Here is a 19,194-nt window from a genome sequence, read left to right as displayed (position 1 = left end):
AAGTTAAATGGCCATAAAATGGAGACAAACACCAACAGTGAAAGTTCTTATGTAAAATGAAGATCAGCAACTGTCAAAATCCAAAGAGAAAGTGGTATCGATTTAGCATTAATGTTCCATCTTACTTCTCTCTCTGCTTTTAACACATGATTATGAAAGTTCAGTGCTTGTAATCAAAGGTTCTCTGATTGTTAAAGGGACTCAGCCTACTGAAGCCTTCACGTATACATCCTTAAATAGTAATATCTTACTGTTTTACAAAACTTCTCTTCCTGAAGAATGCCTCACAGTACATTACCAACTATTCACATTACCCACCACTGAAATTCAGCCATCTCTGGGGAAGGATGTGTCAGTCCTTCAACACTGTTTAACACAGGAACATCACATAAGTTTAAAAAGAAAAGTGAAGCATATCATATCCAACTGAAACAACAAGAGGCAGTTCATGAGTGGTAAATAGATGCTGCCTAATCAGAACTGGCCAGAATGTAATGGTCAGCACTTCTACCTTTGCGTCATGGGATTGTTCCTGACCACAAAAGGCAAGGTGGTATACAAACATGAAGTTAAATTAATTTAGATTCAAGACACAAAGTAACTTTACATTTAACAAATAGCTAGAATGGGGATTATCAGTATCTAATCGTTAGAATTACTCATCAGGTTTTTGTTTAATTTTAGTACATTACTTTAATTGGTTTCATATTAGTTGTACGTGTACATAACAGGGCATAACAACTTGTTCAAATTCTCTCACACTTTTTTATTGTAAAACAAAGACAAAACAAGATTGGGTAAACAAGAAAAATATTGAATTGTAAGTGACATCTGCAATATGGACTTTTTTTTTTGGTCTTAATGTTCTGGGTAAAATAACACATTTACGCAAAATAGCTGCTCTTGCCCCATCATGCTGCTTTCTCTGATAAGATTTCCACTTTCTAGTCAGATATGCTATAAAAATTGTATTATCCAATTTTGAGTTCAGTTTATCTCACAATTCATTTCTGATAAATCAAATGTTCCACAGTGTACAGTAGGAAAAGAACAGAAGGAAATGATGCTTAAATCAGTGTATTATACAAGACGCACTCAACTGTGTTTTCTTTGAATTTACATATGTTACGAACTTGAAAAGATACCAGGAACCTCCATCAAATCCAGAAAGCATTTTTATTCTGCTTTAATATACAGTAATGATAAAAATGAGTAATAATTCTTTACATGCACGTAGAACCCTTCATTATAAAGGATCCCAATTCATTTAATAAATTATAACCTGAGCTCTGTTCACTTCTATGTAGGTATTTACGTGGCCCTTATCAGTAGAGTTGGGCAAATAACTATTTATCAGGTCACTGGCAGTTCCAAAAAACCAACAAAATAAATGTGGGTCTGCTCGAATTTGGAAACTCCGAAAAACTTTGATGAATTGAAAAAGTTTGCTTTGGGTTGAAGGAAACATTTTGTTTCCAGATATCCTTAAAAGGAGGAAGGTTGGGGTGATGGTGCCATCTCCCTTTGAAGCATTAACCTAGTGGTTACGGCTCTCTCCTGGGATGTGGGAGAGAGACATTCAGTTCCCTCCTAATCCTGATATGGAGAAGTGATTTTAACTTGGGTGCCCCACATTGCAGAAGAGTGCCCTAACCACTTGGCTGAATAGTCATTTTCTCTCTGTCTTTGTCCCAACCTCCAATGACTAATTATTTATACAAAGTGGAACCACTTCAACGGGAGAGACTGAGAAAGACCCACTCCAGACTACCCAGTAGCCCCGGGGTAAGGGAACTTTTCTGCTGTGAGATCAAAGTTTAAATCCCTTCTTCAGATCAGATAGAGGGAGCAATTGAACCTGGCTCCTATTCCATATCTTAAGTGAGTGCACTGGGCTAAAATGTACAAGGCAGGCACTACCATTGTCTCAGCCTCCAGCCATTTTGTGAATGGCATCTCAGTCCTGAAAACAAAGATTTGGCTGAAACTATTCAGCAATTTCATGTCAAATTTGCAACATTTTGGTCTACTGTTCACCAAAAAAAAAAAAAAATTGCTCAGTTCTACTTATCAGTATAGTATCTGAGCGCTCAAGTGTTCATTTTCTCAATGGGACTAGTCCTGCAAATAAGGCTGGTAGGATACAGGAATGTAGGACATCACTGAAATGCAACCACTTCTGAGATGGAAGACTGCCACCCAGCATACAGCACGTTAGTGGAGAGCGGGGAAATTTTTACCAGGTGACTAGGGAAAATTCCCTGCTCTTCTGAAGAGTGCCATGGTATCTTGAATGTCAAAAAGAGAAAGCAGGAAAATAGTAGCTAATGTTTAACATTCTTCTCAGTCCTGATGGTGCACTAGATAAAAGGACAAGCATGTTGCTGGTAGTCTGTGCTGCTACACAAGGGAGTCATATTCAGTGTCCAGGTCCACTCTCTCACTCCTGGAGTTGAGTGGGCAGCACTTTCCATCACTTTGTGGGAATTTACAACTTGTGTTGCTCTGCTGCAAAATTCCTGGCTACTTATACAGCATCATGGATGCATTTCCGGGGGCAAGGTCTGTTCACTGCTTGAAGCAAGATCACTGCAAAACACAGTGGAGGAGGAATTACTGGAAAAGAAATACCGGGTGGATAACAAAATTCTGTATTGCCAGTGCAGACTTCTGATGACAGAAAAGAGAATGGGGCAAAATCTGGCCAGTGTAGGGGAAGTGGCATAACTGTCCCCAAGGAAGCACAAAAACATTCTGGAAAAGCAGAAGCAAGAGTTTTTGTAGGGACTGCATACAGGATCATACATTCAATACTCCCACCCCCATAATGCCCAACTCTGGATTGTTCCTCTTAAAAGCCTGCTAGAGAGGGTCTAGACAAACCAGAATAAGGAACATATTTCTGCCCATGCTCTTTTGACTGGCCATAGTGCTATGCCTAGCACCTGCCAGGATTTAAGCTTATGTTCATAATATTTCAATTACTTGGTGTATCTTTATTCCCTCTCCTCTAATCATAAAAAGGGCTGGTTAGTTTGTCATCTCTCTAAGTCCTGTATCCTACATCATTCAGAAATTCCATTTGGTCAGGCTCCATTTATACACAATCAGTATTCATAGGCGACTTATGGAGAGAGACATTTTTAATAATGTGTTTGAGACTTTATATTTGATATTCATAATTTCATACTGTATGCTGATTGCGGCAGGGATCACTTCATCTTTTATATTTGTCCAGCATGCTGTGCTCAAGAAATAAGTTTTCTCCCGTTGGGATGAAACTGGAGCACATTTTCCCTGCTTCCTTAGATCCTATACACCCTATCTCTCTCCAGACCATTTATTGTGTTAAGTGTTGCAAATGCAAATAAAAAAGCAATGATCGAGATGAAAAACACACTAACCTTTTATTTTTTCCACACAAACCTCATAGGCAAATTTGCAAGAGCGAAATGACCCACCACAGCTGCTGTTAGACTACAAATATATGTTCCCAGTTTTGTTTCCGTTCAGTCCATCCTCCATAACCATGGACTCTATTCACATCCCTGCTTCTCTCAACTTGGAATTTCTCAACGAAGTCTGAAGAAAATGTCTTCAAAGCGGTCCCCCTTCACCAGAGAATTCAAGCAAAAAAAAAAAGATCTTTTTAACGTGGACCAAACAAGATTATGGAAGAACCAATACACAGTAATCAGTTAGTGCTAAACTTTATACTATAATAAGAAACTGATCTTGTATGTGATTTTTTTTTTTGTAACTTGCAGCTCAAAATAAGAATACTTGAAATACAGAATTTTTTTACTGCTTGATTTCATGTTGAAATAGTGCAAAGCCCATAGCAGAGTCTCCAACAGACATGAACAGCAAACACTGGAAAGTGGGAGATGGTTAATTTGGTCTTCATAAGTGGCTATGAAGAAACTCCAGATAAAAATCAAAGTCAAAACACTGTCTTCAGAAAAACGATGGCATTGATAAGGTGGTTTGTACATATTAATGCATTTCAATGCAGAGATACAATTTCACATTTCTTCCTGTTGCTAGTCACTGTATCACAATGGTCAGTTCAGAAATATAAGTTGCAAAATGTGCAAATAAGTGTTCATCACACAGTTTAAGGTGTCGGTGAAAACAAGCATAGTTTTCAGTCTAAGGTGGATTTTATTTGTCAGGAATTCTGATTTCCTGAGTCACCACTGCTCTCCATCCAATACGCTTTCATCTCTGTGCATACTGCAGAGATGTAGCTAGGGGTGGCCATTTAGACTTTCTCTCACCCACAGAATTGTGGTGATGGCCTCAAATCTTTCTGGTGCAATAATCTAGGAGGTGAGGGGCTGTAGTGTCTCTCCCCACGTCAGTATTGGAAACTTTCATCCTAAAATCCACTCCTGGCTTTACCCTATGCTTATAGGAGTTAAGATACTGCCACATCTAGTGAAGACAAAGATGCTCTACCGGTTTTTAATACCTTACATAATTATGGAGGGCAGTCGCCGTTTCCATGGGCTGACATAACCAGTATCAGAATCCATGTAACAAAATTATACCTACACCCAGGGCCATCCCTCATGTGAGGCCCGGGACATAGGCGCCAAGTTTCTGATCTGTCAGGGGGTGCTCCCCTCACCCAGCTCTGACTCAACCCATTCCCCGCCTCTTCCCCACCCAGTTCTGCTCCTCTCCCCTCCCCTCGCAGCGCCTCCTGACACAGCAAAATATCTGGTCCACAGTAGGCACTGAGAAGCAAGGACAGGTGCTGATCAGTGGGCAGGAGGCCCTGTGGGGAGAGGGAGGTTCTGGCAGGGGGGCTGCCGCTCGCCTTCTCACTCCCCATTTGCCCCCTGACCCTGCTTGCCCTCCTGCCTCACCTCCTCATGTTTTTATGGAAGCGCGGGGCCTCCGATTTGCCATACCCAAGGGATGGCTCTGCCTACACCATTCTATAAATTCTGGCAATCTTCATATGTGTGGATAACTCATGTAAATCCAATCCAGTTCCTGATCCTGCTCACACTGGGTGAAATCGTAGCCCTAATTAAGTCAGTGGAAAAACTCCAATTGACTTCAACAGGGTCAGAATTTTACCCATTGAATTCAATAGCAATACTTCTATTGATCAGTGATGCAGCTTCTGGGCCTAAAGTAACAAAAGGAATACTAGCAATAATTTGTTTAATTCACAGTGTTTTAAAGCAAAAGAGAATGCGTAAGAAATTGAATGACTTAAGTCCATGTCTATACTAGCACTTATGTCGGCAAAACTTTTGTCGCTGAGGGGTGTGAAAAGACCTCCCTGAGTGACATAAATTTTGCCGACATAAGCGCTCATGTGCACAATGCTTTGTTGGCAGGCGATGCTCTCCTGCTGACATAGCTACTGCCACTCACCGAGCTGGTTTTATTATATTGACGCTTTCTCCTGTTGGCATAACACAGCTAAATAAGTGCTCTTACAGCTACACAGCTGTATTGAATCAGCTGTGCCGCTGTAAGCTTGTAAGTGTAGACATGGCCCAACTCAAAAATCCTATAACTAGTATTTTGATAACCCAAAGCACTTATTAACAGAACACAGAAGTCAACAATAATCTTAAATTCCTATCAGAATAATGAATTGAAAACTGTCAAATACAAGAAGTTATCAGATAAAATCATTTGAATTGTAATCCAATAGGATTTTTTGAAATCTTATTAATATAAAAAGTTCCCTATTCCTCACTATTCAGGAATTAAAATGGGTCTGCTATTCCCAAAGCATTTATTGATCATTCTCAGTACTTGCCAGAATCTATTTAACTCTCAGTAGTCACAGGAAATGCTATCCTTACTAGAAGAAAATGGCATCTAAAGGTAGACAATGCCATATAACAGCAATGATTGTATTACTTTGTGGTGGGGCCTGTTTGCAAATTATGACCTTTTCAGCTCTAAGGTCACAACACTTTTGCAGTTCTAACTTTCCAGGCTGCAAAATGCAATGGGGATATTTGTCACTTGCAAAGGCCCAATCTTTTGCGAATCATGAACATGTAGGCCTGTGCACCTCCCTAATGGTCTTGCCTAAGAAAATCTTGATTTCTTTGCATTTACTGCTATGGTTCTTAAGTGTCTCAGCAGTTCCATGATGACAAAGTGCTTTTGAGAAAAACCTATCTGCATTTTTCAGACTATTTTTAGTTGCTATAAATCATCTCCAAATAGCAAATTTATTATTAGGTATCCAATTATCCCAGAACGTGAGAATCTCTTAGACATACATTACACCCCAAACACAACATACCGAGGTCACCTTTTAGACAAGGAGTGTGTCTTGATTTAGACATTATGTATATAATCTATGTATATACACCTTATAATAGTCCTGTATATGTATATCGCTATAAAAAGCAAATGTTAAATAAGTGCTATTAAGAGTTATATTGGACTACGTCTACAGTAAAAGTACATGCGCTCAAACAAAAGACTATGGTTTAGCATAGCTGTTACCGGTGAAGGATATAATTAAGCCAATTCACAACGAAGGAGGAAACTTTTCCTAGAACCAATGCCCATAATATAGAATAGCAGAACATTTGTTGCCTGTACAGTACCAGCACTACCTCCAAACTACACTCCTTGATCATTTGCATCTATTGCATGTATTCAGTAATGCCTTCACTTTCCTCCCGCTTACAGTAGGAATCACACTACGTGTTGGCTGCAGCTCAGAAAACCCACTTTCTTGCTCTTCTCAGTGTCAAATACCTGTCTAAAGTAGTATTTTTTATTATAGCTACCTCTTCCTCTACAATATTTCTTCAAAGCATTTGTTAAATTTTTCACTGCATTTTATAATTCAATTAAACCCTATGTTTTTCCTGGAGTGAACCCATCTTCACACTAAACAAAAATAATCTAAAGCAAAACTTAGTCCAGTGAGATGGTTACACAGATGCTATCCTCACAACTCATCTTATGCCAGCAGTTTCCTCTCAGGCTCTTCAGGTCTCTACCTCTCTCTAATGTTGTAAATTATTCACTGTACGACTCCAACAGGATTCACCAAACTTAATGCTTATTAAGCAGACTAAATTAAAGAGAGCTGCAGAATCCTTTTCCACAATGGTCTTGTTACTAATCACAGGTGTAAAATGTGGTTAATGTTCTTCAAAGGGATAATGGAATTTCACTGGGAGCAGTAAGGAACTTAATTTATATGTATTATAAAAAGAATCTCTTACAAACCATTAGTATTGAAATAGATAGGAACTGGGTATTTAATGGTTGATGTGTAATAATTTAACTTATCCACTAAGCTGCATTTGGAAAAGGATTCTGCAGAAAATATCTTTAATGTACATGATCTTTTCTGTTAGCAATTTTTAAAATATCTGGTTTAATTCAGTTGTATTATCACGCTCAAATAGGCCTTTTTCCCTCAAAAACCTGCCATGTCTTTACGTTAAAAAAACAAAACAAAAATGTTCAATGTAAAAGCACGGCTTTTTGAAAACTTTGCTTTTCAGATTTGTTTTTAATAGTGATGACTAAGATGAGCATTTTCCCGCTGTGTGCCTTTAGCTGTTACTAAGATAACTGTGACTTCTCAATGTTTCTCTGAAAAAAGTGTTAAACTGTGGGAAAATTTTAATGTGGTATCATAAAGTCTGTAGATTTAGAAGTTCGCTTATAAAGCATTATGTTACACTGAGAAGGTTTGCAAAAAAGATTTTAATCTCATCACATTTTTTTCCATGCATTGTATTTCTAAGGGTATGATTGGGACTAGCCCCCTAATCTCCAAGGAAATGTATACTGTATGTAATATAAAAATAATTAACACTGACTATAGCCATATACTTGACTTCATGCATGCATTCTGTGTTGTGTAGTCTATGTTCAAGACACTTCCACAACATCCAGGACATAACTTCCAAAAGTTTTATTTTAGTATGAAACTGGCTTCAGTTTCGTTTCAATTGTATTTTTGTAGCCACTCCTGTTGATCTTTCACAGCTACTCTAAATTTACACTAAGCTTGGGGAAAGGAACATCCGCCATCAAAGCTCAAAACTGAATTGTGCAACCCTAGCCTGTGCAAAAAAAGCCTCACTCAATTACATCATTGAATCCGCTGGAACTTATCATAAGTGAGCAATGATAGCAAGATTGTATACCTTGATCCTGCAAATATACACATAAATAACTTTGTGAGGCATCCCATTGTAGTCAATAGACTGATTTTCCACACTATTAGCTGTAAGACCAATAATAGTGGAGAATCAAACCCAATCTGACTGATCAATGAGTAAAATTATTCAGATGTGTAAGTGTTCACAAGATTTCACCCTCAATTTGTACAAACCAAGTGTGAATTGCAAAAGGGTTAAGTGACATTAATGATAAAACACTTGTAATACTAGGTCATATTTCTTTCCTACTCAGCCTATTATCTGACTATGTAAACTTATTCTTGTCAGACTAATATTGTTGCGGACAGTGTTGCAGAATTAACATTTCCTAACTGCACTTAAATGTGCCAACATAATTAAAGTATATTGCATGAACCACCACACACCTTCTCTTCCAAACTTATTGAATTATATATAGTACAACCATAACTGAAAATTATTTTCTTTCTGAAATGATAGCAGAGTCAATGTTAAAGTGAAACAATTTGGAAAATATTTTTCCCTTCAAGAGTATAGAATTTATTTTTTTAAAACTGCAAATGTCAGAAAATAGATCCTGAAACAAAACTGAAATTTAAACACTCCAACTCTATCCAAAAATGTGCTACTATACCAGTCCAAGCCCTATTTTTTTGTGTGAAGTTTCATTACCTTAACAAGCAGAAGGTGCAGCTGTTCTGAAGGAGTTTGAATGATATTCAGGGGGGTGAACCCTGAATGTAGATGAAATACTACTGCTGATAAAATATTTTTCCATTTTGAACAAATCTGTAAACTACACCTTTGTTTATAGGAAAATGCTTGTAATAGTTACTGTAATATTCAGCTGTGGATAAAAATTTGTGAAATAAATACTTTTGAATAAATTAAATTGTGACTTTTTGGACAAAACTGAAAATGTAATATTATTTTGCATTTCAACAATAGCTTCCATCTTAAACTCAAAGCACTTTACAAACATTAAAATGATCAATCCTGAAAGCTTTTACTTATGATTATGGGCATCTAAGGGTCTGATCCAAAGCCCAATGAAATTAATGGAAGTGACTTCAATAGGTTTGAGTACTGTACACTACTAACAAACATGTGAAGAACTGCCTGGTACTGAGCCTCAGTACGTCCCTGTAAAATATCATCCTCTAACAGAGGGAGAAAATGAAGCGCAGAGAGATTAAGTGACTTGCCCAAGACACTCAAGTCAGTGCTGGGAATAGAATCCAGGCTCATGACACTCAGCCCTGCACTTTTAACCACAAAACTCAACCTTCCTCTTCTCTTCCTATCAGAAATTTGGCTGGAAAGGTAACATGAGCCATTTGTGTACTTAGTCATTTGTGTACTTCGTGGTAGTAGGCCTAATTAGATAGCACAGCTGTAGGTCAGGGCAGAATTTGGCCGAGTATAATTAAGAAGGAAGAAGTTACTCACCTTGTGCAGTCTGTCCTGCCTGCGCGCACGCCACTCCCCACCTGCCATGAGGCTAGCCAGCATGCACGGGCATTTCTCCTTCAGTTCCTTCTCTACTGTAGAGTCAACAAGTGCAACTCCGAAGTAGAGGGCAGGAGGGAGGGTTGTGGAGCACCCACAGGGACTCACCTCTCAAAGAACATCATTACTCCACAAGGTGAGTTGCAATGTTCCTACTGGAGTGCACTCCTGAGCAGTACCCACCACTGGAGGCCGGGACTTTGGAGTCGAGTCTGATACAACTGATAGTACAGAGGCCCTGAATTGGGCGTCTGAAGCCAAATCACTCAGAATGGCATAGTGTTCTGCGAAGGTATCTGTAGATGCCCATGTAGCTGCTCCACATATCTCTGATATGGGGATACCCTAAGAGAAGGCATTTGACTAGGAGACCAACCTTGTGGAATGCGAGAGTACTGAAGGTGGGGATGTTACCCCCCCCCCGCCCAAAATTGGTAGCAGAGTTTAATACAGTTAAGACCCACTCGAAGAGCCTTTGAGCTGAGATCACTGCATCTTTTGACCTTTACACAACTGAAAGGAAGAGCCTCGGAGATTTTCGGAAGGCTTTTGTCCTAAGTAGAAGGCCAAAGCTCTCCACACACCGAGTGTATGGAAGATGATCTCTCTGTTATCCGTATGAGGTTTTGGATAGAATGTTGGGCATTGAATGAGTTGATTCATGTGAAATGCAGAAGTTATTTTGAGAGTGAACTTCGGGTGCAGTCTGAGTGTGACCTTGTCCAGGAAGAACACCGTAAAAGGGAATGTGCCTCAAAGCTGCTATCTCCCTTATCCTTCTGGCAGAAGTGATGGCGATGAGGAACGCTGTCTTCCTGGAAAGGTGAGTTAACAAGCAAGTGGCCATGGGTTCAAACGGTGGTCTATTCAGGCCCTTTAAAACTATGTTGAAGTCCCATTGCAGAATGAGGGTCTGGGGTTGTGGGAAGAGGTTTGCTATACCTTTTAGAAACCTCTTCATAGCTGGGTGAGAGAAGATTGAATAGCTTTCTACCTTCTGGCTACAATTGCTGTCAAGTGAACCTTCAGCGAGCTAACAGATCGACCCAATTTCTTTAGGGATAACCGATAGTCCAGGATCACCAGTAAGGTGGCTGAATTAGGGGTGATATCCTTGGGTTGGCAGCATATCTGGAATCTCTACCGTTTTCTACAGGTAGGTGTGACAAGTAACACACTTCCTACAGTGCAATAGTACCTCCTATACCACCTCCGAGCAGGATGCCTCTGTGTGCTGGAACCATGAAGGAGCCCCGCTTTGAGGTGCAGGACCCATGGACTGTGGTGAAGGGTGTGACCCTTGTTTTGTGACAAGAGGTAGGGACTGATTGGTAGGGTCACTGGTGAACAGAAGGCCAGCTGAAACAGGTAACGGTACCATGTCTGACTGGGCCAGGTAGGGGCAATCAGAATGGTATTTGCTTTTTCCCTTTTTCTCTTCAACAAGACCTCGCTACAGGGATTCACAGACCTCTTGTTACCAGTCGTTAGTGACTGGCTCGTTTCCTTAGAATCACCTGCCTCAACGTAGAAGTTTGCAGTGATATCTCACTCCAGGACTCTGGAGGTTGAAGGGCCAACTCTATAAGCAGGAATTTTGGCCTTAACTCTCTCTCCTTCCTGGACCTGGATTTTAGCTGCTGGCATCAACCACACCTTTGTCGATTGTGCTTCTCCCTAAGGCAGCAAATACACTGCTAGCATTCGCCCATTACTGGGATGGAATCTTTGCAGCTAAGACACTTTTTGAAGCCTGGGGAGCCAAGATACCCTTGTGACTTGTCCATTGTGGGGGCGGTAGGCGACACCTTATTGTTTCTTTTTTCTTTTTTTAGGCATACTCAACTAAAAACAAATGAGTACTAAAAGAAAGGGGCTTCACATAAGCAAAAAAAAATTGCAAAAGTATCAGGAGTTAATGTTCTGTGCTTGAGAAGGAACTGAGGGAGAAATGCCCACGCATGCTGGCTAGACTTGTGGCAGGCGAGGAGCCGAGTGTGCTGCTAGGATGGACTAATATTGAAATTATCCGATTGACAGTGCAGGGGCGTGTGCACACCTATAGTAGAGCACCAATAGGGACACTACTTGAAGAAAAATACATTCCCAGGTGGAATTACTCTGTACGTGCATAAGAGCAAATTTAAAAATACAGGTACTGGACAGATTAGATGAAGTGAAAGGGGGAAGGACTAGATCAGAGGTTCCCAAACTATGGTCTGTGGCGCTTTGCAGGTGTTCTAAAGAGCGTGCCTGATCAAATAGTGCTGTCACTTCTCCTTGTGTTGTTCTGACAGAAACTGAAATGATGAGCAAAGGAAATTTTTTCCCCTGCAAGGGACAAACCACATGTTGCTCGAAAGACAGCTGAAAAACACATCAGTACTTTCCTGATATGACTTTTATATAATCAATTGATGCGGCTGCCATGGAGATCATGCATCGGAGAGTGTCTGAGACAATGTGTATGTTAAAATATGATCCATTATTAGAACTTCGGGAACACGAGCCCACGACAACTGAAAATGATGTCCAGTCTGAGCTAGAACACATGGAAATACATACCTACATATTTTGCACCCGTATCGTCACTTGGGAAGCCACTGACCATTTTCAAGAGCCATTCCACTACTAACTTTGATCTCTGGAAAGCAGAGCTTACTATGTCCACTCTTGAGAATGTCTGTTAAACTGCAATAAGAATTAAACCCGCCACACTCCTTACTGAAATTCTACGAATATTCCTTAGAAAAATAGGTACTAGCACTCTTATTAGGCTTATGGATGACTCTGAGGACAGACACTATAATCATCAACTTGGGACCTTTTAAAGCAGGAAACCCTTGGGAGGGGTAAAGCCATTACTAGTGGCGCTGTTTAGATAATCTTTGTACTCTCCAGATTATTGTATTTGCTTTTCAACTAATAAATTATGCAGTTTATCAGACAAAACCCTTCCTGAAAGGAGTGCAAGAAAAAGGAGCTCTTTTCCATTTTCACATGACAAGAATGGCACTCTGAACCATATTGGCAAAGTACTTGACCCGCTAAAATATTATTTTGAATTAAACTGTGAGGATCCCTTATTCTTAAAAAATTATTCAGGCCATGTGAAGTATAAGGAGTTAAACAAAATTCTCATTTGCCCCTCTGTTCGGAGTCATTCTTGCTAAAACAGACATCCTCTTTTCAAATTTGGAGCAATGATTTGCCACTGGACCTAAGACCTAGTTTGATCTAGCCTCCAAATTGTTGCAGAAAGCCTAAAGAAACCTGCTTTACGCAGGTGCTCTTTGTAAGAGTTGAGAGGAAAACACCCTGTCAATCTGCAAACAGACGTTGCACAGCTAGCTGTCTTGGTAGCCAATAGGCTCTAATAGCAGCTGTTGCCCTACACTTCCCATTCACAGGCACTGGGACATGGCCAGTGTTCTATGGAGTCACAAGCCATGATCTATCTCTTGTCCAAGACCTAAAACCCACGAGCCATGGAATCACAGTGGTGGTTCTTCATGTAGGACCTTTTACACTGAGAATATGGATAGGATCTGGCTCAAAGGGAGTAAATACTGTTTTTCTCTTCTGTAGTGACATAAGATGTACCCAACTACAGCGTGTGTACGAACTTAGGACCAGATTTTCAAAGGTGCCTAAAGATGTAGATATGTACCATTGAAATGAATGGAAGTTAGGCCCCTAATTTGCTTAGGTGTTCTTAAAAATCCCACTAGGATGGCATCTTTTAGCATGTACCACATTCATTTCCTATGCATCCTGTCCAGCTCAGATTATTGTTCCTCATCAAGACAGATCATGAATCTGAATTTTAAATCCAAGCTCTCCCAGAATTTGAGGCTATACAAATCTGAGGGTTGGTCCAAAATAGAAATTAAGGTCAGCTACTAAATTAGGCTACTGATCTGAACTTACCCAAAAGTTCAGAAATATTTGGAGCTGAGGTGTGGGTTCACGCCCAGCTCTAGTTCCTGGAAAAAGTGATCTGCATGTATGCTGCGTGGGGCTTATATGGTTAGTAGAACATCCACAGTTAGGGTAGGTAGGATAAATATTTGGAAGGAAAATAAACCTTCATGTTTCAGGACATAAAACAATCTCATAGCGTTTCAAAGAAAAAACTTCCCCTATGAGTACGATTCATACTTGTCCTTTGGGAAGAAGCTCTGTGTAAAGAAGCCCTGTTTTGTGAAGGTCTCCCACCATTGCTCATACCTGTTAAAAGTCCCACTAGTATTAGCAACATAAAGAACCCCACCCTAGATGAGCCACCAGCTGCCCCAATCATTTAAAGCACCAAAGGATCTGACTCTGCCCACATCAGGTCTAATCAGAACACTTGAATGTTGTGGATCCCCAGACAAGCTTGCTTTCTCCCCACACGTCAGATGACTACTCCCACAGGTTGTGTTTCTCTTCACAGCCTTACAGTCCAGCTTCTCCCCTCCCCTCCTCCCCCCCGCCCCGCTAACCTTCCCACCTTGTCCAATCACTAGTTCAGGTCTGTACCTCAGCCTTTAGTGCGCTGTATATTAGATTTCCCCCTGCTCTGACTTCAGATATGCCAGCTCTTGCAAATTGATTGCAAGAGTCATGATTTCTCAGTAAAATTAAACCTCTCTCATGATCACACAATAGAAATCTCAAATGTCAGGATTTTTTTTCAGCCACCACACAAATGTGTTTCCAGTCAAACAGGAGTTACCCAACCCTAAACAAAGCAAAGAGGTTTCTCCACCAGCTGTTAATTCCAAAGTACTTTGAAAGACAATGAGAATTCAGTTACATACCAAATAAACAAAGCTATTAAGCTAACAAGAGACCTCATAGCTACATCCCAGCAGGGCAGAGAAACTTCACAGAAGTCGGGAGGGCCAACCCTCAAATAAGCAATTGAATCAACTGGAGAAAATCCTGACATTTGAGAGTTCTAAAAGTGAGGTTTAATTTTATTCAGAAAATCCTGTCCACCACCCCAGGTGTGGCCAACACTCCAGGGGTGAGCCCGAGGTGGCTGCTCCTCTGCCAGCTTGGGAATGGGAGATGGAACCCCACTGCACCCCTCAAGGCCTGGGGAGGTGAGGAACCCTAAGGAGCAGAGATGAGGCTGGGGGCTAAAGTGAGGAGGGTGAGGGGGCTATATTGATTGTGGGTTCTGAGCAGGTGGAGTGAACGCGGTGAGGGTGAACTGAGGACAGTGGAGATGGATATGGTATTTGGGCTGAACTGATGGAGTGGTGAGTATGGGGGTGGGGGGGCTGAGCTGAGGGGGGTTGGTGGGGAGAGAACGGATGCGGGGACTGGAAGACAGGATTGATTGCTAGGCAGGAAAAGGGCAGTTATGGGAGTGAGAGCTCCAGCAGCAGGGGCCAAAAATCACTTTATCCAGTACATGTGGGAGAGTGGTCAACACTGTCACATGCACACACGCTGGGGATGGGCCGGGGGAGTCTAAAAAACACAATATAATTTTTTTTAATGTCATGATTTTGGGGCCAATCTCATGATTTTTGATCTCCTGAAGTTGGCAATATTGTAACTTCTTCATTCACTCCTCGTCCTCACCTCCTGCTCCAGCCCTTATGTTTAGCAGGCACCAACAGGACCATTAAATGTCGGAATTACATAAGCTGCTTTATCCCTCTTCCCTCAGATCGTGCCACATCCGGGGACTGGGGTTTCATCTTGTCCCTGTGGCACCTCCTACCACCACTAGTAATTGTGGCTATGGGCCTGAAGCCACCTTGAGCCTGAGTGCTTGCCACTACCTATAATCACAGCTGCTGGAGCCCTCTATTGCTTCCAGTCTTTGACTACCTTTGATAATCAGAGTCCAGACACCCTAAGGGGAGAACAGGGGCTCTCAACCCCAAATAATAAGGAACTGAATCAACTGGCTATATACAATGATATTGTGTATAAATATATGTGAAGCAAGGTGTTTTATGAACGCTGGTAATGTTCTGAACTTGATGTTCATGAGGAGATATGTAGACAGGCTATGGTTATGAATGTACAGATGTATATATGAATAGAACATTGTAATTGTAACTAGGCTGCAACTACAGCATCACCTCCCAACAGGCGGTCAAGTAAGCAGGCAAGGAGGGTCAACTCCCAGGCTAGTTGTTTACACACAACTAACTGTACTACCTAGGGAAAGACAATGGTGGACCACAGAAACTGAAAAGAAAACCCCCTGGATCCTATCACAGCATGTGATGTACCTCACCCCACTGTACTAAATCCCCAAATATCAACAATGTGGGTGAAACCAGCAATCATTATGGTCTCCAGTGAACTCTCAGAAAAATGATAAAAGACAAAAACAGCGTATCACTGTGGACTAGGGGTCTCAAACACCATTTCGGGGAAGGGGTTGGAATGGGGGCAGGGCAGGGACAGGGCTTCATGGAAGGGGTGGAGTGGGGGCAGCGGGGGGCGTGGTCAGTGGTGCGGCCCTCGGGCCAATGTACTAGTCCTCATGTGGCTCTCGTGGTCATTTGAGACCCCTGCTTTAGACAAACACTTTTCACAAAATGATCACTCCATATCTGACCTCTCAGTCCTCATTCTCAAAGGAAATCTGCACAAAACCTGCAGAATACCTTCAAAAGACAAGCCGAGCAGCTTAAACGTATAACTTTGCTAAACACTAAAAATCATGATCTTAATAAAGACATCAGATTTATGGCTTTTTACAACAATCTCGAATCAAGGGCACCAGAGTCCTCCCATAAGTGGAGGACCCAGGGGCCTGCATCCCCCCCGAGGCCTTGCCCGTGACCAAGCTGGAGAGGGGGCAAAGAGTCTGCCCCTGACCCCTGCCCGGATGGTGACCAAAAGCAGCCCCCTGCCTGCCTCCCAGGCTTCATGCTTGGCCAAGGGCAGGTGGAGGGTCCGCCACAGCTCCCCCACACAGCTGCCTAGGCTCCCCAGCTGGGCTCCCTGCTGGCCTGGCCATGGGAAAGGGAAAGGGGCGGGGTCCGCCCAGGTGAAAAGTGGATGGGCCAGGATCCCCACTTTCAAAAAGTGGAAGGGCCCTGGCCCCCTGGTTCTGGTGCCTCTGTCTCTAACTCCCTAATCCCCCTTGTTTTTGTCCTACGACTGCAGAGATGTTAACTGGGCACTTAACCTTGTACGGAGACTCTGATGCTAAACAATCTACTCCACCTTCTATTTAAATGTGATACTCTGAGGTACGATCTACACTACCGACCTATATCGGTATAACTACATCGCTCAAAAGTGTGAAAAATCCACACTCCTGAGCGACCTATTTATACCTACCTACCCCACCCGTGTAGACAGCATTATATTAATGGGAGAAGACATAGCTACTGCCTCTTGGGAAAGTGGATTAACTAAACAGATGAGAGAGCTCTCTCCCATCAGTTTAGAGCAGCAGTTCTCAAACTGTGGGCTGGGACCCCAAAGTGGGTCACAATCCTGTTCTAATGGGGTCGCCAGGGCTGTCATTAGACTTGCTGGGGCCAGAGCTGAAGCCCAAGCCCCACCTCTTGGGGCCAAAGCTGAAGCATGAGGGCCTCAGCCCTGGGTGGTGGGGCTCAGGTTACAGGCCCCTTCCTTGTGACTGAAGCCCTTGGGCTTTGCCCCTCCCTCTCCCCCGCCTGGAGCAATAGGGCTTCAGCTTTGCCCCTCTTCTCCCCCTCCCCCCATGTGGAGTGGTGGGGCTCAGGCGGGTTCAGGCTTCAGTCCTCCCTCCTGGGGTCATGTAATGATTTTTGTTGTCAGAAGGGGGTCGCAGTGCAATTACATTTGAGAACCCCTGGCTTAGAGTGTCTTCATTAAAGCTGCACGCTACAGTGGCACAGCTTCACTGTTTCTGGCCAATGGGAGCTGTGGGAAGCAGTGGCTACCACGTCCCTTGGCCTGCGCTGCTCCCCGCAGCTCCCATTGGCCAGGAACGGCAAACGCAGCCAATGGGAGCTGTGGGGTTCCGTGCCTGTGGACGCTCTAGATAAAGAAACCGGCCCGGCCTGCCAGCAGCTTTACCCTGACAGGCCGGGTGTCAGAGGTTGCCAACCCCTGCTGTAGCAGTTTAAGTGTAGACAGAGTCTAAGAAAACACGAGTCTTGGAATCAGGCAGCAACAGAGACACATAAATAAATAAATAAATAAGCAGGTACAGTATGACGTTAAACGTAAACTACTAAAAAAAGGGGGGGGATTAAAAAAAGAAAAAAATTTGACAAAGTAAAGAAACTGTTTTTGTGCTTGTTCCATTTAAATTAAGATGGTTAAAATATGCATTTTTTTCTGCACAGTAAAGTTTCAAAGCTGTGTTAAGGTTCAGTTCTAAACTTTTGAAAGAACAATAACATTTCGTTCATAATTACAAACATTTCAGAGTTATGAACAACCTCCATTTCCAAGGTGTTTGTAACTCTTAGAGTCTACTGTACCCACTCTGTGGCATATAGAGGTCTGTAAAATGCTTTGAGATGACTGGGTGAAAGGTTCAAAGGATGAGGCTATTTATAAACAATTTAAACTGCATCCCTTTTGAGATTAGTTATAGCATCAGTATACTGTGACATTTTGGGGATCCCCCAGAGCAGTAAGGGATTCTGTCACTGCCTGCCTTATAACTTTGGGTACCAAAATGCTATGCTGCTATGGCTCAAAGCTTGACACCAGTAGCCAGTCTACAATAATAAAGCTTTCAACCTTGGCTTCCACGCACCTAGTTACTCCTTACAGCGTGACCCCACTAGCCCTTCTGGTCCCAAGTCCCCTTAAATCCACCTCCCTGAATTTTTAACTACCAGTCAGACTTTCCCCCTCTGGTTTTTCACCCCGGAAAATGAATGAAACCTGCCCACAATCATCAGTTGACTTTGACACACACACAGTTTGCACAACAGAGACCTAGCTGGGGTAAAAGTAAACAAAAAGTTTATTTAATAGAAAAAATGATAAATTCAAAGATAAAATAGTAAAGAAAAGCAAACACAAATAGATTACACAGAAGATAAATAAAGATGCAATCTCAGACTTTACACTTCAATATTAGCTAAGTTCCCTTTTCTAAAACAAGTTATCTGTTGCCTCTGAACAGTTTTCCTAGAGGGGATCCAGCCTTCCACATACAGCACCCTGCTTAGATGTTGTTCCTCATAGCTCTTCCAGATAACATTCACTTCAAACCTCTTCCCTTAAACAGCCTACAGGGTTTGCAGGGTATTTTTTCCCCCTCTCTCAAGCTACAGGTACAGTGAAGCACTTACAGCTGCATCACTGTAGACTTGTGGAGGAGATGCTCTAAGCCGACCATCAGTTTAAGAACTCCTGCCTCTGCGAGAGGTGGTAGCTATGTCAGGGGGAGAAGCTCTCCCCCTGACATAGCACTGTGTATACCAGCACTTGGGTCAGTATAATTTACATTGCTCAGGGGTGTGGATTATTTATATCTGAAGTTACCTGTAGCGTGGACAGGGTCTTAGACTATGGTAATTCATGGTTATGCAGAGCAGTGGCAACTCCCTCCTTT

The 19,194-nt window shown here is 42.1% G+C and overlaps 1 protein-coding gene and 1 long non-coding RNA gene across 4 annotated transcripts in view; one reads left to right on the top strand and one right to left on the bottom strand.

Annotated features, from left to right (window-relative positions):
- Positions 1–9,048, top strand: part of MYO5B (myosin VB) — a 367,788-nt gene extending 358,740 nt beyond the window's left edge. For both annotated transcript variants that reach the window (XM_048851019.2, XM_048851021.2), the window contains one exon: positions 3,434–9,048. In XM_048851019.2, the coding sequence (XP_048706976.2) occupies positions 3,434–3,586 (153 nt within the window). In that variant the 3' untranslated portion in view covers positions 3,587–9,048. The remainder of the gene's footprint in view (positions 1–3,433) is intronic.
- Positions 743–19,194, bottom strand: part of LOC125637029 (uncharacterized) — a 24,554-nt gene continuing 6,102 nt past the window's right edge. For both annotated transcript variants that reach the window (XR_007356802.2, XR_007356801.2), the window contains 2 exons: positions 3,405–3,611; positions 743–2,589 (listed from right to left, as the gene is read on the bottom strand). This is a non-coding gene — a long non-coding RNA (uncharacterized LOC125637029). The remainder of the gene's footprint in view (positions 2,590–3,404; positions 3,612–19,194) is intronic.

This window comes from Caretta caretta, chromosome 5, assembly GCF_965140235.1.
Source record: "Caretta caretta isolate rCarCar2 chromosome 5, rCarCar1.hap1, whole genome shotgun sequence".
In the NCBI taxonomy this organism is placed as follows: Eukaryota; Metazoa; Chordata; order Testudines; family Cheloniidae; genus Caretta; species Caretta caretta.
Note: the sequence above shows the minus strand (reverse complement) of the source record. Positions and strands in the feature narration are given on the sequence as shown.